At 60.1% G+C, this 22542-nt stretch overlaps 1 protein-coding gene across 1 annotated transcript in view; it reads right to left on the bottom strand.

The window, feature by feature from the left end:
* LOC119975761 (phostensin-like) overlaps nt 1-22542 on the bottom strand; it is a 48676-nt gene that overhangs the window by 5503 nt on the left and 20631 nt on the right. Inside the window, exon 2 of the mRNA XM_038815588.1 lies at nt 6235-6457. Coding sequence (XP_038671516.1) covers nt 6235-6457 — 223 coding nt within the window. The remainder of the gene's footprint in view (nt 1-6234; nt 6458-22542) is intronic.

Genomic DNA, 22542 nt, shown 5'->3' with positions numbered 1-22542 from the left:
CAGATGTAGGCAATTCGGCTCATTGACTTTGCACCGACTCTCCAAAAGAGCACCCTACCTCGGCCTATTTTTCCTGTCCTATCCCCATAACTCCACCTAACCTACACATCTTTGGACACAAAGAGGCAATTTAGAGAGGCCAATCCACCAAACCTGCACATCTTTGGACTGTGGGAGGAAACCGGAGCACCCGGAGGAAACCCACGCAGACACGGGGAGAACGTGCAAACTCCACAGAGGGCAGTACAGCGGAGCTACTGATTGGGTGTTCCGGGAAAATTTGTATACGTGCAGTGCCGTCAGCGGAACTTGAAGGTGTACCTGTGCAAGAGACGCTAGGTGTTCAAGTGAAGGCAAGCATCCAGCAGAGGGCAGTAGAGAGGAGCTACTGATTGGCTGTTCCGGGGAAATTTGCATACATGCAGTGCAGTCAGTGGAAATTGAAGGTGGTTTGTGGAGGGGCTGTTGTCAAGTGACAGTTAAACTCGAAACACTTCCTCAGTGTTTCCCCCCTACACCCCCTCCTCCAACCAAAAAAAACAACGGCGGTCGTTGGGAATGTAAGTTTACCTCTTTAAGAACTTACCTTGAAGAGTGACATCACAGCAAAGCAGTGACCTAATTGGCTGATAAGGAGGGTGCTCCAATTAGCAGTAGCTGGGAGAAATTTAATTCTTTGTGTGTTGGTAAGTATTGAGATTGTAAGTAAAATCCTTATTCCTTTCATTTATTCATTATTTGATACTTTATTTGTAATCAGTTAAGGTAAAGTGTGAAAATGGCAGGAGATCCCAGACCTGTGTTATGCTCCTCGTGCTCAATGTGGGAGTTCAGGGACGCGGCCGATGCCCCTGACTTCTTCATGTGCGGGATGTGTGTCCAGCTGCAGCTCCTGTCAGACCGCATGACGGCTCTGGAGCTGCGGATGGACTCACTTTGGAGCAGCCGCGATGCTGAGGAGGTCGTGGATAGCACGTTCACTGAGTTGGTCACACCGATGATTAGGATTAATGACGGAGACAGGGAATGGGTGACCAAAAGGCAGAGAAAGAGCAGGAAGGCAGTGCAGGTGTCCCCTGCGGTCATCTCCCTCCAAAACAGGTATACCGTTTTGGATACTGTTGGGGGAGATGACTCACCAAGGGAAGGCAGTAGTAGCCAGGCTCATGGCACCGTGGCTGGCTCTGCTGCACAGAAGGGCGGGAAAAAGACTGGCAGGGCTATAGTCATAGGGGATTGAATCGTAAGGGGAGTAGACAGGTGTTTCTGTGGTCGAAAACGAGACTCCCGAATGGTATGTTGCCTCCCGGGTGCACGGGTCAGGGATGTCTCAGATCGGCGGCAGGACATACTGAAGGGGGAGGGTGAACAGCCAGTTGTCGTGGTGCATATGGGCACCAACGATATAGGTAATAAACGGGATGAGGTTCTACAATCAGAATTTAGGGAGTTAGGAGATAAGTTAAAAAGTAGGACCTCAAAGGTAGTAATCTCAGGATTGCTACCAGTGCCACAAAACAGTCAGAGTAGAAATTTAAGAATAATCAGAATGAATATGTGGCTTGAGAGATGGTGCAGGAGGGAGAATTCAGATATTTGGGACATTGGAACCGATTCTGGGGGCGGTGGAACAATTACTTGCTAACAGATATCTTTGCAGCATCCTTGAGTACGGGTAAGGTCCCGGAGGACTGGAGAATTGCTAATGCTGTCCCTTTGTTTAAGAAGGGTAGCAGGGATAATCCAGGAAATTATAGACCTGTGAGCTTGACGTCAGTGGTAGGCAAACTGTTGGAGAAGATACTGAGGGATAGGATCTATTCACATTTGGAAGAAAATAGACTTATCAGTGATAGGCAGCATGGTTTTGTGCAGGGAAGGTCATGTCTTACAAACCTAATAGAATTCTTTGAGGAAGTGACAAAGTTAATTGATGAGGGAAGGGCTGTAGATGTGATATACATGGACTTTAGTAAGGCGTTTGATAAAGTTTCCCATAGCAGGTTGATGGAAAAAGTGAAGCCGTATGGGGTTCAGGGTGTGCTAGCTAGATGGATAAAGAACTGGCTGGGTAACAGGAGACAGAGAGTAATGGTAGAAGGGACTGTCTCAAAATGGAGAAAGGTGATTAATGGTGTTCCACAGGGATCCGTGCTCGGACCCCTGTTGTTTGTGATATACATAAATGATCTGGACGAAGGTATAAGTGGTCTGATGAGCAAGTTTGCAGATGATACTAAGATTGGTGGAGTTGCAGATAGCGAGGAGGACTGTCAGAGAATACAGCAAATATAGATAGATTGGAGAGTTGGGCAGAGAAATGGCAGATGGAGTTCAATCCAGGCAAATGCAAGGTGATGCATTTTGGAAGATCTAACTCAAAAGCAGACTATATGGTCAATGGAAGAGTCCTTGGGAAAATTGATGTACAGAGAGATCTGGGAGTTCAGGTCCATTGTACCCTGAAGGTGGCAACGCAGGTCGATAGAGTGGTCAAGAAGGCATACAGCATGCTTGCCTTCCTCAGACGGGGTATTGAGTACAAGAGTCGGCAGGTCATGTTACAGTTGTATCGGACTTTGTTTAGGCCACATTTGGAAACCTGCGTGCAGTTCTGGTCACCACATTACCAGATGGATGTGAATGCTTTAGAGAGGGTGCAGAGGAGGTTCACTAGGATGTTGCCTGGTATGGAGGGTACTAGCTATGAAGAAAGGTTGAGTAGATTAGGATTGTTTTTGTTGGAAAGACGGAGGTTGAGGGGAGACCTGATTGAGGTCTACAAAAGTATGAGAGGTATGGACAGGGTGGATAGCAACAAGCTTTTTCCAAGAGTGGGGGTGCCAATTACAAGGGGTCACGATTTCAAGGAGAGGGGGAAAGTTTAAGGGAGATGTGCGTGGAAAGTTTTTTACGCAGAGGGTGGTGGGTGCCTGGAATGCTTTGCCAGCGGAGGTGGTAGAGGTGGGCACGATAGCATAATTTAAGATGCATCTGGACAGATATATGAACGGGCGGGAAACAGAGGGAAGTAGACCTTGGAAAATATGCGACAGGTTTAGATAAAGGATCTGGATCGGCGCAGGCTGGGAGGGCCAAAGGGCCTGTTCCTGTGCTGTAATTTTCTTTGTTCTTTTGTTCCACAGAAACAGTCACCCAAGCAGGAATCGGGTGCGGGAACCCGGCGCTGCGAGACAGTAGTGCTGACCACCATGCTGCCCCCTTCATCCGAGGAATCAGCCTTGCGAACCTTCTCTAAACTGCTCCCAATTAAAGGATGTCCCTCCTTAAGTAAGGAGACCACTGTACACCCAGTGCTCCAGGTGTGGTCTCACCAGTGCCCTGTACAGTTGCAGCAAGACCACCCGACTTTAATGTTTCATCCCCTTAGGTCCAACATTCCGAGGGGCGGCGCGGTGGCGTAGTGGTCAGCACTGCTATCCCACGGGACCGAGGACCCATGTTCCATCCCAGCCCCAGGTCACTGTTTGAGTGGAGTTTGCACATTCTTTCCGCGTGTGCATGGGTCTCCCCCCCACAACCAGAAGATATGCAGGATAGGTGGATTGGCCACACTAAATTGCCTCTTAATTGGAAAAAGATATTGACCTCATTAAAAATCCTGCATTCGTAATGACTCGCTGTACCTACGTGCTGACTTTTGTGATTCAAGTACAACGACTCTTTGTATTCTCCTTACAACTTTCATTCCTCCCCATCTTCTTATCAGCATGTAGGGTGGCCACTGGTAGAGCTGAGAATTTCTCCAGATGGGTATTTAGTGCCCCCACCCCACCCCCACCAAATCACTTTGGATCCAAAGCGTCTGTATTCACTAGAGTTTAGAAGTATGCGAGGATACAATTCTTATTGACACATGAGCCAAGTGTGGGGGCATGTGCTAATCTGCCTTGAGGCGATTAGAGGATATGGAGGACAGATACATGCTCCATGGTAATGTTTAGTTCCCGTTGGGATTACTTTAGGCATACGGCACAGAAACAGGCCAAACCAGTCCATGCTGACGTTTACATACCCCACAAACTTCCTCCCATCTTTTCTTATATAAATCACCATCGTAGTTTTCCACCCCCACCTCATGTACCCCGGGAGCTCCTGCAGCTGTGAAATTTCACCCATCCTCCTATCACCTTCTTCCACTTGCGATTATCTAGATTAGCCTGAAATGCATCTGTAGCACCCCCCCCCCCCCAACCCCTTCAATGATTCCCTGTGGCAGCAAATCCCCCATTCTCATCGCTCTCCATGTAAGGAAGTAATTTCCCCTGCATTCCCTACTGGATTCATCAGCGACTATCTTAGGTTTGTGACTCCTGGTTCTGGGCTCCCTCATGTGTGGCGAGATACTCCCCACCTCTCGCCCCCATCACATTCCCCTCACCATCACGATGACCACCGTCAGGTCACTGTTCAGCCTTCTCTCTTTGGCAAAAAGCAGGGTCCGTGTGATCTTTCCTGATGGTGGTGACCTCTCACTTCTGCCACCATCTTGTGTGCCACCTCCAATTAGTAAAATGTCCCGAGGTGCTTGACCAGGGCCAGGATACTTCGGATGTTGGTGTTTCCCGTCCTGCCATCTAAAGACATGTCCCAGTTCACATCCCCACTCACACCACCTGACCCGCAGCCATTTCACGCTCCTACAAAGGTTAACTGGTTGGAGGAGGCGCTTCGGCCCCTCACTCAGGATGAGGTTCCATGGCAGAGAGCTGATGGGCCAATCTTTGGTCCCTGTAGTGAACAGGACTTTAAGTGCCAGCAGGTCCCCGCAGCCTGGAGCCCAAGTATGTTTTAGGGGTCTGAGGGCAGGAAGAGGCAGGTGGAGCCTGTGGGCTGGACAGATGGGGATTGGGGTGTCTGTGGAGAGGATGAGGGGGTTAGGGGGGGTTAAAGGCGGACCTGCAGAGGCTTAGACCTTATGGGGACCTTAAGAGTCCTCCCACCGGCCTGAAAACTGAGGCTGGGAGGGAAACGGCCTTTAAGTGGTCATCTTAAGGGCCTCAACAGAGGAAAAGATGAATGGGCTGGCCTACGTCTTGCCTGTCCCTGTGCAAAATTACTGAGAGGTCAGGATGGACAGGAACACAGCCGGAAGCCCGCCCCGGAAATTTTACTCTCCCCTCCCGCCCTACAACCGAGGAAGGTAAGATTTGCCTCGGGGTATAAATCAGACTGGAAGTGACCCCCTGCACCACAAAGCAGGTGTCCGGACTGGTCACCACATGCTGGTGCGTTCCTGCAGGCCGCTATGAAACGGGGCTACTGTGTCCTCTCAGTATGGGATTCACCCCCACTAGCCCCTCTCAATCCCCACAACCACCCCATTCCCCTCCCCAGACCCCTGTACAGACCCACAACATTGGAACACATGATTCCCTACGATCACACTGTACCCCACAGCACCCCCCCACACGTCAACCCCCCCCCCCCCCTTGACCCGCATCCACTCACCACTCCCGCTCCGCACCCACACCACCCCCTCCCTGCAAACTCCAATTCCCCCCTGGCCCACAGACCCCACTCCCCCCACCAACTGGACACACTGCCACCACACATACACAGTCTCTCCCCAGTGTCCGCTCCATCTCCCACAACAGGCAGTCTGTCCCAGGCAAATACCCACTCTTTCCCCCATAACACCCCACAGACAAGCTGAGTTTAGGGCGGCGCAGTGGTTAGCACTGCTGGCTCACGGCGCCGAGGACCCAGGTTCGATCCCGGCCCTGGGCCACTGTCCGTGTGGAGTTTGCACATTCTCCCCGTGTCTGCGTGGGTCTCAGCCCCACTACATAGAACATAGAACATACAGTGCAGAAGGAGGCCATTCGGCCCATCGAGTCTGTACCGACCCACTTAAGCCTTCACTTCCACCCTATCCCCGTAACCCAATAACCCCTCCTGACCTTTTTGGACACTAAGGGCAATTTATCATGGCCAATCCACCTAACCTGCACGTCTATGGACTGTGGGAGGAAACCGGAGCACCCGGAAGAAACCGACGCAGACACGGGGAGAATGTGCAGACTCTGCACAGATAGTGACCCAGCGGGGAATCGAAACTGGGACCCTGGAGCTGTGAAGCCACAGGGCTATCCACTTGTGCTACCGTGCTGTCCACAAAGATCTGCTAAATTGACCTTAATTGGAAAAGTCAACTAGTTGAGTTTAAGCCGCACTCAGAGTCTCCCGACTAAAGTGAACCAGGTGACTTACCTCCCAAAACTGGTTTTCTGCGGATCGCTGCGCCAACTGTGGATGTTTTGTCTACATCGAGGCGACGGACTAGGGCCTCCACCTCCACCTCCTCCTCCTCATCAGCCTCTTTGTTCTGGGATGGCTCCTCATCTTGGTCTGGGCCTAGCTCGGCCAGTAATGCTAACTCTGACGGATACTCGAACGTCGACTCCAGCTCACAGTCGTTAAAGGAGATCTTCAACTGAAATTCAGCAAAGGAAAACAACTAGATAATCAAGATGCCATGTCACAAACCCAGACCAGACTGTACCCACACTGTCCCCGAGCGGACTGGCCCCGGACCAGACTGTACCCACACTGTCCCCATAGCGGACTGGCCCCGGACCAGACTGTACCCACACTGTCCCCATAGCGGACTGGCCCCGGACCAGACTGTACCCACACTGTCCCCGAGCGGACTGGCCCCGGACCAGACTGTACCCACACTGTCCCCGAGCGGACTGGCCCCGGACCAGACTGTACCCACACTGTCCCCGAGCGGACTGGCCCCGGACCAGACTGTACCCACACTGTCCCCATAGCGGACTGGCCCCGGACCAGACTGTACCCACACAGTCCCCGAGCGGACTGGCCCCGGACCAGACTGTACCCACACTGTCCCCATAGCGGACTGGCCCCGGCCAGACTGTACCCATAGCGGACTGGCCCCGGACCAGACTGTACCCACACTGTCCCCATAGCGGACTGGCCCTGGACCAGACTGTACCCACACTGTCCCCATAGCAGACTGGCCCCGGACCAGATTGTACCCACACTGTCCCCGAGCGGACTGGCCCCGGACCAGACTGTACCCACACTGTCCCCATAGCGGACTGGCCCCGGACCAGACTGTACCCACACTGTCCCCATAGCCGACTGGCCCCGGACCAGACTGTACCCACACTGTCCCCATAGCCGACTGGCCCCGGACCAGACTGTACCCACACTGTCCCCGAGCGGACTGGCCCCGGACCAGACTGTACCCACGCTGTCCCCATAGCCGACTGGCCCCGGACCAGACTGTACCCACACTGTCCCCGAGCGGACTGGCCCCGGACCAGACTGTACCCACACTGTCCCCGAGCGGACTGGCCCCGGACCAGACTGTACCCACACTGTCCCCGAGCGGACTGGCCCCGGACCAAACTGTACCCACACTGTCCCCATAGCGGACTGGCCCCGGACCAGACTGTACCCACACTGTCCCCGAGCGGACTGGCCCCGGACCAGACTGTACCCACACTGTCCCCATAGCGGACTGGCCCCGGACCAGACTGTACCCACACTGTCCCCATAGCGGACTGGCCCCGGACCAGACTGTACCCACACTGCCCCCATAGCGGACTGGCCCCGGACCAGACTGTCCCCACACTGCCCCCATAGCGGACTGGCCCCGGACCAGACTGTACCCACACTGTCCCCGAGCGGACTGACCCCGGACCAGACTGTACCCACACTGCCCTCATAGCGGACTGGCCCCGGACCAGACTGTACCCACACTGTCCCCGAGCGGACTGGCCCCGGACCAGACTGTACCCACACTGTCCCCATAGCGGACTGGCCCCGGACCAGACTGTACCCACACTGTCCCCATAGCGGACTGGCCCCGGACCAGACTGTACCCACACTGCCCCCATAGCGGACCGGCCCCGACCAGACTGTACCCACACTGTCCCCGAGCGGACTGGCCCCGGACCAGACTGTACCCACACTGTCCCCATAGCGGACTGGCCCCGGACCAGACTGTACCCACACTGTCCCCGAGCGGACTGGCCCCGGACCAGACTGTACCCACACTGTCCCCGAGCGGACTGGCCCCGGACCAGACTGTACCCACACTGCCCCCATAGCGGACTGGCCCCGGACCAGACTGTACCCACACTGTCCCCGAGTGGACTGGCCCCGGACCAGACTGTCCCCACACTGTCCCCGAGCGGACTGGCCCCGGACCAGACTGTACCCACACTGTCCCCGAGCGGACTGGCCCCGGACCAGACTGTACCCACACTGTCCCCATAGCGGACTGGCCCCGAACCAGACTGTACCCACACTGTCCCCATAGCGGACTGGCCCCGGCCACACTGTCCCCGAGCGGACTGGCCCCGGACCAGACTGTACCCACACTGTCCCCATAGCCGACTGGCCCCGGACCAGACTGTACCCACACTGTCCCCGAGCGGACTGGCCCCGGACCAGACTGTACCCACACTGTCCCCATAGCGGACTGGCCCCGGACCAGACTGTACCCACACTGTCCCCATAGCGGACTGGCCCCGGACCAGACTGTACCCACACTGTCCCCGAGCGGACTGGCCCCGGACCAGACTGTACCCACACTGTCCCCGAGCGGACTGGCCCCGGACCAGACTGTACCCATACTGTCCCCATAGCGGACTGACCCCGGACCAGACTGTCCCCACACTGTCCCCGAGCGGACTGGCCCCGGACCAGACTGTACCCACACTGTCCCCGAGCGGACTGGCCCCGGACCAGACTGTACCCACACTGTCCCCATAGCGGACTGGCCCCGAACCAGACTGTACCCACACTGTCCCCATAGCGGACTGGCCCCGGACCAGACTGTACCCACACTGTCCCCGAGCGGACTGGCCCCGGACCAGACTGTACCCACACTGTCCCCATAGCGGACTGGCCCCGGACCAGACTGTACCCACACTGTCCCCGAGCGGACTGGCCCCGGCCAGACTGTACCCACACTGTCCCCATAGCGGACTGGCCCCGGACCAGACTGTCCCCAAGCGGACTGGCCCCGGACCAGACTGTACCCACACTGTCCCCGAGCGGACTGGCCCCGGACCAGACTGTGCCCACACTGTCCCCATAGCGGACTGGCCCCGGACCAGACTGTACCCACACTGTCCCCGAGCGGACTGGCCCCGGACCAGACTCTACCCACACTGTCCCCATAGCGGACTGGCCCCGGCCAGACTGTACCCACACTGTCCCCGAGCGGACTGGCCCCGGACCAGACTGTACCCACACTGTCCCCGAGCGGACTGGCCCCGGCCACACTGTCCCCGAGCGGACTGGCCCCGGCCACACTGTCCCCGAGCGAACTGGCCCCGGACCAGACTGTACCCACACTGCCCCCATAGCGGACTGGCCCCGGACCAGACTGTACCCACACTGCCCCCATAGCGGACTGGCCCCGTTCCAGACTGTACCCACACTGTCCCCATAGCGGACTGGCCCCGGACCAGACTGTACCCACACTGTCCCCATAGCCGACTGGCCCCGGACCAGACTGTACCCACACTGTCCCATAGCGGACTGGGCCCGGACCAGACTGTACCCACACTGCCCCCATAGCGGACTGACCCCGGACCAGACTGTACCCACACTGTCCCCATAGCGGACTGGCCCCGGACCAGACTGTACCCACACTGCCCCCATAGCGGACTGGCCCCGGACCAGACTGTACCCACACTGTCCCCATAGCGGACTGGCCCCGGACCAGACTGTACCCACACTGCCCCCCTAGCGGACTGGCCCCGGACCACACTGTACCCACACTGTCCCCATGGTGGACTGGCCCCGGACCAGACTGTACCCACACTGTCCCCGAGCGGACTGGCCCCGGACCAGACTGTACCCACACTGTCCCCGAGCGGACTGGCCCCGGACCAGACTGTACCCACACTGTCCCCATAGCGGACTGGCCCCGGACCAGACTGTACCCACACTGTCCCCGAGCGGACTGGCCCCGGACCAGACTGTACCCACACTGCCCCCATAGCGGACTGGCCCCGGACCAGACTGTACCCACACTGTCCCCATAGCGGACTGGCCCCGGACCAGACTGTACCCACACTGCCCCCATAGCGGACTGGCCCCGGACCAGACTGTACCCACACTGTCCCCATAGCGGACTGGCCCCGGACCAGACTGTACCCACACTGTCCCCATAGCGGACTGGCCCCGGACCAGACTGTACCCACACTGTCCCCGAGCGGACTGGCCCCGGACCAGACTGTACCCACACTGTCCCCGAGCGGACTGGCCCCGGACCAGACTGTACCCACACTGTCCCCGAGCGGACTGGCCCCGGACCAGACTGTACCCACACTGTCCCCATAGCGGACTGGCCCCGGACCAGACTGTACCCACACTGTCCCCGAGCGGACTGGCCCCGGACCAGACTGTACCCACACTGTCCCCATAGCGGACTGGCCCCGGACCAGACTGTACCCACACTGTCCCCATAGCGGACTGGCCCCGGACCAGACTGTACCCACACTGTCCCCGAGCGGACTGGCCCCTGCCAGACTGTACCCACACTGTCCCGAGCGGACTGGCCCCGGACCAGACTGTACCCACACTGTCCCCGAGCGGACTGGCCCCGGACCAGACTGTACCCACACTGTCCCCGAGCGGACTGGCCCCGGACCAGACTGTACCCACACTGTCCCCGAGCGGACTGGCCCCAGACCAGACTGTACCCACACTGCCCCCATAGCGGACTGGCCCCGGACCAGACTGTACCCACACTGTCCCCATAGCGGACTGGCCCCGGACCAGACTGTACCCACACTGTCCCCGAGCGGACTGGCCCCGGACCAGACTGTACCCACACTGTCCCTGAGCGGACTGACCCCGGACCAGACTGTACCCACACTGTCCCCGAGCGGACTGGCCCCGGACCAGACTGTACCCACACTGTCCCCGAGCGGACTGGCCCCGGACCAGACTGTACCCACACTGTCCCCATAGCGGACTGGCCCCGGACCAGACTGTACCCACACTGTCCCCGAGTGGACTGGCCCCGGACCAGACTGTCCCCACACTGTCCCCGAGCGGACTGGCCCCGGACCAGACTGTACCCACACTGTCCCCGAGCGGACTGGCCCCGGACCAGACTGTACCCACACTGTCCCCATAGCGGACTGGCCCCGAACCAGACTGTACCCACACTGTCCCCATAGCGGACTGGCCCCGGCCACACTGTCCCCGAGCGGACTGGCCCCGGACCAGACTGTACCCACACTGTCCCCATAGCCGACTGGCCCCGGACCAGACTGTACCCACACTGTCCCCGAGCGGACTGGCCCCGGACCAGACTGTACCCACACTGTCCCCATAGCGGACTGGCCCCGGACCAGACTGTACCCACACTGTCCCCATAGCGGACTGGCCCCGGACCAGACTGTACCCACACTGTCCCCGAGCGGACTGGCCCCGGACCAGACTGTACCCACACTGTCCCCGAGCGGACTGGCCCCGGACCAGACTGTACCCATACTGTCCCCATAGCGGACTGACCCCGGACCAGACTGTCCCCACACTGTCCCCGAGCGGACTGGCCCCGGACCAGACTGTACCCACACTGTCCCCGAGCGGACTGGCCCCGGACCAGACTGTACCCACACTGTCCCCATAGCGGACTGGCCCCGAACCAGACTGTACCCACACTGTCCCCATAGCGGACTGGCCCCGGACCAGACTGTACCCACACTGTCCCCGAGCGGACTGGCCCCGGACCAGACTGTACCCACACTGTCCCCATAGCGGACTGGCCCCGGACCAGACTGTACCCACACTGTCCCCGAGCGGACTGGCCCCGGCCAGACTGTACCCACACTGTCCCCATAGCGGACTGGCCCCGGACCAGACTGTCCCCAAGCGGACTGGCCCCGGACCAGACTGTACCCACACTGTCCCCGAGCGGACTGGCCCCGGACCAGACTGTGCCCACACTGTCCCCATAGCGGACTGGCCCCGGACCAGACTGTACCCACACTGTCCCCGAGCGGACTGGCCCCGGACCAGACTCTACCCACACTGTCCCCATAGCGGACTGGCCCCGGCCAGACTGTACCCACACTGTCCCCGAGCGGACTGGCCCCGGACCAGACTGTACCCACACTGTCCCCGAGCGGACTGGCCCCGGCCACACTGTCCCCGAGCGGACTGGCCCCGGCCACACTGTCCCCGAGCGAACTGGCCCCGGACCAGACTGTACCCACACTGCCCCCATAGCGGACTGGCCCCGGACCAGACTGTACCCACACTGCCCCCATAGCGGACTGGCCCCGTTCCAGACTGTACCCACACTGTCCCCATAGCGGACTGGCCCCGGACCAGACTGTACCCACACTGTCCCCATAGCCGACTGGCCCCGGACCAGACTGTACCCACACTGTCCCATAGCGGACTGGGCCCGGACCAGACTGTACCCACACTGCCCCCATAGCGGACTGACCCCGGACCAGACTGTACCCACACTGTCCCCATAGCGGACTGGCCCCGGACCAGACTGTACCCACACTGCCCCCATAGCGGACTGGCCCCGGACCAGACTGTACCCACACTGTCCCCATAGCGGACTGGCCCCGGACCAGACTGTACCCACACTGCCCCCCTAGCGGACTGGCCCCGGACCACACTGTACCCACACTGTCCCCATGGTGGACTGGCCCCGGACCAGACTGTACCCACACTGTCCCCGAGCGGACTGGCCCCGGACCAGACTGTACCCACACTGTCCCCGAGCGGACTGGCCCCGGACCAGACTGTACCCACACTGTCCCCATAGCGGACTGGCCCCGGACCAGACTGTACCCACACTGTCCCCGAGCGGACTGGCCCCGGACCAGACTGTACCCACACTGCCCCCATAGCGGACTGGCCCCGGACCAGACTGTACCCACACTGTCCCCATAGCGGACTGGCCCCGGACCAGACTGTACCCACACTGCCCCCATAGCGGACTGGCCCCGGACCAGACTGTACCCACACTGTCCCCATAGCGGACTGGCCCCGGACCAGACTGTACCCACACTGTCCCCATAGCGGACTGGCCCCGGACCAGACTGTACCCACACTGTCCCCGAGCGGACTGGCCCCGGACCAGACTGTACCCACACTGTCCCCGAGCGGACTGGCCCCGGACCAGACTGTACCCACACTGTCCCCATAGCGGACTGGCCCCGGACCAGACTGTACCCACACTGTCCCCATAGCGGACTGGCCCCGGACCAGACTGTACCCACACTGTCCCCGAGCGGACTGGCCCCTGCCAGACTGTACCCACACTGTCCCCGAGCGGACTGGCCCCGGACCAGACTGTACCCACACTGTCCCCGAGCGGACTGGCCCCGGACCAGACTGTACCCACACTGTCCCCGAGCGGACTGGCCCCGGACCAGACTGTACCCACACTGTCCCCGAGCGGACTGGCCCCAGACCAGACTGTACCCACACTGCCCCCATAGCGGACTGGCCCCGGACCAGACTGTACCCACACTGTCCCCATAGCGGACTGGCCCCGGACCAGACTGTACCCACACTGTCCCCGAGCGGACTGGCCCCGGACCAGACTGTACCCACACTGTCCCTGAGCGGACTGACCCCGGACCAGACTGTACCCACACTGTCCCCGAGCGGACTGGCCCCCGGACCAGACTGTACCCACACTGTCCCCATAGCGGACTGGCCCCGGACCAGACTGGTCCCGGACCAGACTGTACCCACACTGTCCCCGAGCGGACTGGGCCCGGACCAGACTGGTCCCGGACCAGACTGTACCCACACTGTCCCCGAGCGGACTGGCCCCGGACCAGACTGTACCCACACTGTCCCCAGCGGACTGGCCCCGGACCAGACTGTACCCACACTGTCCCCGAGCGGACTGGCCCCGGACCAGACTGTACCCACACTGTCCCCATAGCGGACTGGCCCCGGCCAGACTGTACCCACACTGTCCCCATAGCGGACTGGCCCCGGCCAGACTGTACCCACACTGCCCCCATTGCGGACTGGCCCCGGACCACACTGTACCCACACTGTCCCCGAGCGGACTGGCCCCGGCCAGACTGTCCCCACACTGTCCCCGAGCGGACTGGCCCCGGCCAGACTGTACCCACACTGTCCCCATAGCGGACTGGCCCCGGACCAGACTGTACCCACACTGTCCCCGAGCGGACTGGCCCCGGACCAGACTGTACCCACACTGTCCCCATAGCGGACTGGCCCCGGACCAGACTGTACCCACACTGTCCCCGAGCGGACTGGCCCCGGACCAGACTGTACCCACACTGTCCCCGAGCGGACTGGCCCCGGACCAGACTGTACCCACACTGTCCCCGAGCGGACTGGCCCCGGACCAGACTGTACCCACACTGTCCCCATAGCGGACTGGCCCCGGACCAGACTGTACCCACACTGTCCCCGAGCGGACTGGCCCCGGACCAGACTGTACCCACACTGTCCCTGAGCGGACTGGCCCCGGACCAGACTATACCCACACTGTCCCCGAGCGGACTGACCCCGGACCAGACTGTACCCACACTGTCCCCATAGCGGACTGGCCCCGGACCAGACTGTACCCACACTGTCCCCGAGCGGACTGGCCCCGGACCAGACTGTACCCACACTGTCCCCATAGCGGACTGGCCCCGGACCAGACTGTACCCACACTGCCCCCATAGCGGACTGGCCCCGGACCGGACTGGCCCCGTACAGGACTGGCACAGGACTGGCCCCGTACAGGACTGGCACAGGACTGGCCCCGTACAGGACTGGCACAGGACTGGCCCCGTACAGGACTGGCACAGGACTGGCCCCGTACAGGACTGGCACAGGACTGGCCCCGTACAGGACTGGCCCCGTACAGGACTGGCCCCGTACAGGACTGGCACAGGACTGGCCCCGTACAGGACTGGCCGTCCCCGGACCTGACCGTCCCCGGGCCTGACCGTCCCCGGGCCTGACCGTCCCCGGACCTGACCGTCCCCGGGCCTGACCGTCCCCGGGCCTGACCGTCCCCGGACCTGACCGTCCCCGGACCTGACCGTCCCCGGACCTGACCGTCCCCGGACCTGACCGTCCCCGGATCTGACCATCCCCGGACCTGACCGTCCCCGGACCTGACCGTCCCCGGACCTGACCATCCCCGGAGCTGACCATCCTCGGGCCTGACCATCCCCGGACCTGACCGTCCCCGGACCTGACCGTCCCCGGACCTGACCGTCCCCGGACCTGACCGTCCCCGGACCTGACCATCCCCGGAGCTGACCATCCTCGGGCCTGACCATCCCCGGACCTGACCGCCTTCCGGACCTGACCATCCCCGGACCTGACCGCCTATTGGACCTGACCATCCCCGGACCTGACCGTCCCCGGACCTGACCGTCCCCGGACCTGACCGTCCCCGGACCGTCCTCGGGCCTGCCTGTCCCCGGACCGGACCATCCCCGGGCCTGACCGTCCCCGGACTGGACCGTCCCTGGACTGGACCGTCCCCGGGTCTGACCTTCCCCGGTCCGGATCGTCCTCGGGCCTGCCCGTCCCCGGACCTGACCGTCCCTGGACCTGACCGCCTACCGGACCGGACCGTCCCCGGGCCTGACCGTCCCCGGACCTGACCATCCCTGGAGCTGACCGTCCCCGGACCTGACCGTCCCCGGACCGGACTGTCCCCGGACCTGACCGTCCCCGGACCTGACCGCCTATCGGACCTGACCATCCCCGGACCTGACCATCCTCGGCCCTGATTGCCTTCCAGCCCTGACCATCCCCGGACCTGACCGCCTTCCGGACCTGACCATCCCCGGACCTGACCGCCTATTGGACCTGACCATCCCCGGACCTGACCGTCCCCGGACCTGACCGTCCCCGGACCGTCCTCGGGCCTGCCTGTCCCCGGACCGGACCATCCCCGGACCTGACCGTCCCCGGACCGGACCGTCCTCGGGCCTGCCCATCCCCGGGCCTGACCGTCTCCGGGCCTGACCGTCTCCGGACCGGACCATCCCCGGACCGGACCGTCCCCGGACCGTCCCCGGGCCTGACCGTCCCCAGACCGTCCTCGGGCCTGCCTGTCCCCGGACCGGACCATCCCTGGACCTGACCGTCCCCGGACCTGACCGTCCCCGGGCCTGACCGTCCCCGGACTGGACCGTCCCTGGACTGGACCGTCCCCGGGTCTGACCTTCCCCGGTCCGGATCGTCCTCGGGCCTGCCCGTCCCCGGGCCTGACCGTCCCCGGGCCTGACCGTCCCCGGGCCTGACCTTCCCCGGACCGGACCGTCCCCGGACCTTACCTTCCCCGGACCGGACCGTCCCCGGACCGGACCGTCCCCGGACTGGACCGTCCCCGGGCCTGACCGTCCCCGGGCCTGACCGTCCCCGGGCCTGACCTTCCCCGGGCCTGACCTTCCCCGGGCCTGACCGTCCCCGGGCCTGACCTTCCCCGGGCCTGACCTTCCCCGGGCCTGACCGTCCCCGGGTCTGACCTTCCCCGGGCCTGCCCGTACCCGGGCCTGACCGTCTCCGGGCCTGACCATCCCCGGGCCTGACCGTCCTCGGGCCTGACCTTCCCCGGACCGGACCGTCCCCGGACCTTACCTTCCCCGGACCGGACCGTCCCCGGACTGGACCGTCCCTGGGTCTGACCTTCCCCGGTCCGGACCGTCTCCGGGCCTGACCGTCCCCGGGCCTGACCGTCCCCGGGCCTGACCGTCCCCGGACTGGACCGTCCCCGGGTCTGACCTTCCCCGGACCTGACCGTCCCCGGGCCTGACCTTCCCCGGGCCTGACCGTCCCCGGCCCTGACCGTCCCCAGGCCTGACCTTCCCCGGTCCAGACCTTCCCCGGGTTTGACCGTCCCCAGACCAGACTGCCCCTAAACTGTCCGCAGTCTGCCCCTGTCTGTCCCAGCCCAGGCATCGCCCAGCGTGACCCAACCCAGAACAGAATATCTATGGACTGTCCCCAGTAATAACAACGTGTGTTTATAAAACGCCTTTACCACAAAGCATTTCCAAACAACAAAATTTAAGTGAGTCACAGAAGGAATTATTCGGGATGATGATTACGGCATAGAAGGCACAGAAACTGGCCGTTCGATCAATTATGTCCATGCTGGCATCGACGCATCCCTCAAACCTCCCATCTTCCCTGATTCAAGTCTGGCATTGTGACCCTCTATTCCCTTGTCCCTGGATTGCTGCTCTACCTTCCTCTGAAGAGTATCTATATTATTCACTTCAATCATTGTCACCACTCTTTGGGTAAAGATATTTCTTATGAATTCCGTGTAGGATTTCATATCCTATAGGACAGACGTATTTGATGACTGTTATATATTGATGGTCTCTAGTTCCGCTCTGCCCTCACAAAAGGAAACATTCTCTCAGTAGTCATTCTGTTAAAACCTTCCTTGGGTTTCCATTATGTCATCCCTCAGCTTTCTACTTTCAAGAGAAACGGAAGCCAGCCTGTAAATCCTTTCCTGATGTGTACACCCATTCATTTCTGGTATCATCCTTGTGAATCTTCTCTGCGCTCTCTCCACCAGCCTCTCTATCCTTAAAATGGTGACCAGAACCGCCCCAGACTGGTCAGGTGGGCAGAGAAGTGGCAAATGGAGTTCAACCCAGAATCGTTCTCTGCTAATTCCCAGCTTGGGTCACTGTGTGCGGAGTCTGCACATTCTCTCATCCCCACAACCCAAAGATGTGCAGGATAGGTGGATTGGCCATGCTAAATGGCCCCTTAATTGGAAAGAAAATTGAGTAAACTTAAAAAACACAGATCAGCCGTGATCTCACTGAATGTCAGAGCAGGCTCGAAGGGCTGAATGGCCGACTCCTGCTCCTGAAATCAATATATTGGAGCAGGTTGGGGCAGCAACTGAGAGAAAACCATTAGCAAAATCAGCTAATGTGCGGGCCACGGCGAAAGTTCAGTAATTTGTGGGAATAGAGTTGAGTGAGTAGCACGGGGGAGGCGGGGGGGACGGGGGACTGGGGGGACGCGTGGACAAGGTGAGCTCGGAGAGGGCGTGACAGGAGATGGGGAGCAAGTAGAGAATGATGAGGCACAAATGGTACCAGACTGTCCCCTGATTGCTCCCCACACATAAAGTACGGAGTCAGGAAATTCCCCACACACACGGTAACCAGTTCAGACAGTTCCCCGCACAGACACTATCCAGTTCAGACAGTTCCCCGCACAGACCGTACCCAGTCCAGACAGTTCCCCGCACAGACCGTACCCAGTCCAGACAGTTCCCCGCACAGACACTATCCAGTTCAGACAGTTCCCCGCACAGACACTATCCAGTTCAGACAGTTCCCCGCACAGACCGTACCCAGTCCAGACAGTTCCCCGCACAGACCGTACCCAGTCCAGACAGTTCCCCGCACAGACCGTACCCAGTCCAGACAGTTCCCCGCACAGACCGTACCCAGTCCAGACAGTTCCCCGCACAGACCGTACCCAGTCCAGACAGTTCCCCGCACAGACCGTACCCAGTCCAGACAGTTCCCCGCACAGACCGTACCCAGTTCAGACAGTTCCCCGCACAGACCGTACCCAGTTCAGACAGTTCCCCGCACAGACACTATCCAGTTCAGACAGTTCCCCGCACAGACCGTACCCAGTTCAGACAGTTCCCCGCACAGACACTATCCAGTTCAGATAGTTCCCCGCACAGACCGTACCCAGTTCAGACAGTTCCCCGCACAGACCGTACCCAGTTCAGACAGTTCCCCGCACAGACCGTACCCAGTCCAGACAGTTCCCCGCACAGACCGTACCCAGTTCAGACAGTTCCCCGCACAGACCGTACCCAGTCCAGACAGTTCCCCGCACAGACACTATCCAGTTCAGACAGTTCCCCGCACAGACCGTACCCAGTCCAGACAGTTCCCCGCACAGACCGTACCCAGTTCAGACAGTTCCCCGCACAGACCGTACCCAGTTCAGACAGTTCCCCGCACAGACACTATCCAGTTCAGACAGTTCCCCGCACAGACCGTACCCAGTTCAGACAGTTCCCCGCACAGACCGTACCCAGTTCAGACAGTTCCCCGCACAGACCGTACCCAGTTCAGACAGTTCCCCGCACAGACCGTACCCAGTTCAGACAGTTCCCCGCACAGACCGTACCCAGTCCAGACAGTTCCCCGCACAGACCGTACCCAGTTCGGACAGTTCCCCGCACAGACCGTACCCAGTTCAGACAGTTCCCCGCACAGACCGTACCCAGTCCAGACAGTTCCCCGCACAGACCGTACCCAGTTCAGACAGTTCCCCGCACAGACCGTACCCAGTCCAGACAGTTCCCCGCACAGACCGTACCCAGTTCAGACAGTTCCCCGCACAGACCGTACCCAGTTCAGACAGTTCCCCGCACAGACCGTACCCAGTTCAGACAGTTCCCCGCACAGACCGTACCCAGTTCAGACAGTTCCCCGCACAGACCGTACCCAGTTCAGACAGTTCCCCGCACAGACCGTACCCAGTTCAGACAGTTCCCCGCACAGACCGTACCCAGTCCAGACAGTTCCCCGCACAGACACTATCCAGTTCAGACAGTTCCCCGCACAGACCGTACCCAGTCCAGACAGTTCCCCGCACAGACCGTACCCAGTCCAGACAGTTCCCCGCACAGACCGTACCCAGTCCAGACAGTTCCCCGCACAGACACTATCCAGTCCAGACAGTTCCCCGCACAGACACTATCCAGTTCAGACAGTTCCCCGCACAGACCGTACCCAGTCCAGACAGTTCCCCGCACAGACACTATCCAGTTCAGACAGTTCCCCGCACAGACACTATCCAGTCCAGACAGTTCCCCGCACAGACACTATCCAGTTCAGACAGTTCCCCGCACAGACACTATCCAGTCCAGACAGTTCCCCGCACAGACACTATCCAGTTCAGACAGTTCCCCGCACAGACCGTACCCAGTCCAGACAGTTCCCCGCACAGACAGTACCCAGTCCAGACAGTTCCCCGCACAGACCGTACCCAATCCAGACAGTTCCCCGCACAGACGGTGCCCAGCCCGTTCCCTACACAGACAGTTCCCCGCACAGACGGTGCCCAGCCCTGCACAGACAGTACCCAGTACAGACTATCCCCAGCCCGTTCCCTACACAGACTGTGCCCAGTACAGACTATCCCCAGCCCTGCACAGACGGTACCCAGTCCAGACTATTCCCAGCCCTGCACAGACAGTCCCCAGTCCAGACTATTCCCATCTCTGCACAGACAGTACCCAGTCCAGACTATTCCCAGCCCTGCACAGACAGTCCCCAGTCCAGACTATTCCCATCTCTGCACAGACAGTACCCAGTCCAGACTATTCCCAGCCCTGCACAGACAGTCCCCAGTCCAGACTATTCCCAGCCCTGCACAGACAGTACCCAGTCCAGACTATCCCCAGCCCTACACAGACTGTGCCCAGTACAGACTATCCCCAGCCCTGCACAGACGGTACCCAGTCCAGACTATTCCCAGCCCTGCACAGACAGTACCCAGTCCAGACTATTCCCGTCTCTGCACAGACAGTACCCAGTCCAGACTATCCCCAGCCCTACACAGACAGTACCCAGTCCAGACTATTCCCGTCTCTGCACAGACAGTACCCAGTCCAGACTATCCCCAGCCCTACACAGACAGTACCCAGTCCAGACTATTCCCGTCTCTGCACAGACAGTACCCAGTCCAGACTATCCCCAGCCCGTTCCCTACACAGACTGTGCCCAGTACAGACTATCCCCAGCCCTGCACAGACAGTCCCCAGTCCAGACTATTCCCATCTCTGCACAGACAGTACCCAGTACAGACTATCCCCAGCCCGTTCCCTACACAGACTGTGCCCAGTACAGACTATCCCCAGCCCTGCACAGACGGTACCCAGTCCAGACTATTCCCATCTCTGCACAGACAGTACCCAGTCCAGACTATCCCCAGCCCTACACAGACAGTACCCAGTCCAGACTATCCCCAGCCCTACACAGACAGTACCCAGTCCAGACTATTCCCATCTCTGCACAGACAGTACCCAGTACAGACTATCCCCAGCCCGTTCCCTACACAGACTGTGCCCAGTACAGACTATCCCCAGCCCTGCACAGACGGTACCCAGTCCAGACTATCCCCAGTCCGACACAGACAGTACCCAGTCCAGACTATTCCCATCTCTGCACAGACAGTACCCAGTCCAGACTATTCCCATCTCTGCACAGACAGTACCCAGTCCAGACTATTCCCAGCCCTGCACAGACAGTACCCAGTCCAGACTATCCCCAGCCCTGCACAGACAGTACCCAGTCCAGACTATTCCCATCTCTGCACAGACAGTACCCAGTCCAGACTATTCCCATCTCTGCACAGACAGTACCCAGTCCAGACTATCCCCAGCCCTGCACAGACAGTACCCAGTCCAGACTATTCCCATCTCTGCACAGACAGTACCCAGTCCAGACTATTCCCATCTCTGCACAGACAGTACCCAGTCCAGACTATTCCCATCTCTGCACAGACAGTACCCAGTCCAGACTATTCCCAGCCCTACACAGACAGTACCCAGTCCAGACTATTCCCATCTCTGCACAGACAGTACCCAGTCCAGACTATTCCCATCTCTGCACAGACAGTACCCAGTCCAGACTATTCCCATCTCTGCACAGACAGTACCCAGTCCAGACTATCCCCAGCCCTGCACAGACAGTACCCAGTCCAGACTATTCCCGTCTCTGCACAGACTGTACCCAGTCCAGACTATCCCCAGCCCTGCACAGACAGTACCCAGTCCAGACCATTCCCAACCCGGCACAGACTGTACCCAGTCCAGACTATTCCCAGCCCTGCACAGACAGTACCCAGTCCAGACTATTCCCATCTCTGCACAGACTGTACCCAGTCCAGACTATCCCCAGCCCTGCACAGACAGTACCCAGTCCAGACCATTCCCAACCCGGCACAGACTGTACCCAGTCCAGACTATTCCCAGCCCGGCACAGACAGTACCCAGTCCAGACTATTCCCATCTCTGCACAGACAGTACCCAGTCCAGACTATTCCCATCTCTGCACAGACAGTACCCAGTCCAGACTATTCCCATCTCTGCACAGACAGTCCCCAGTCCAGACTATTCCCAGCCCGGCACAGACAGTACCCAGTCCAGACTATTCCCATCTCTGCACAGACAGTACCCAGTCCAGACTATCCCCAGCCCTGCACAGACAGTACCCAGTCCAGACTATCCCCAGCCCTACACAGACAGTACCCAGTCCAGACTATACCCAGCCCTACACAGACAGTACCCAGTCCAGACTATCCCCAGCCCTGCACAGACAGTACCCAGTCCAGACTATTCCCAGCCCTGCACAGACGGTACCCAGTCCAGACTATCCCCAGCCCTACACAGACAGTACCCAGTCCAGACTATTCCCAGCCCTGCACAGACAGTCCCCAGTCCAGACTATCCCCAGCCCTACACAGACAGTACCCAGTCCAGACTATCCCCAGCCC

Source organism: Scyliorhinus canicula, chromosome 13 (genome assembly GCF_902713615.1).
Source record: "Scyliorhinus canicula chromosome 13, sScyCan1.1, whole genome shotgun sequence".
In the NCBI taxonomy this organism is placed as follows: domain Eukaryota; kingdom Metazoa; phylum Chordata; class Chondrichthyes; order Carcharhiniformes; family Scyliorhinidae; genus Scyliorhinus; species Scyliorhinus canicula.
Note: the sequence above shows the minus strand (reverse complement) of the source record. Positions and strands in the feature narration are given on the sequence as shown.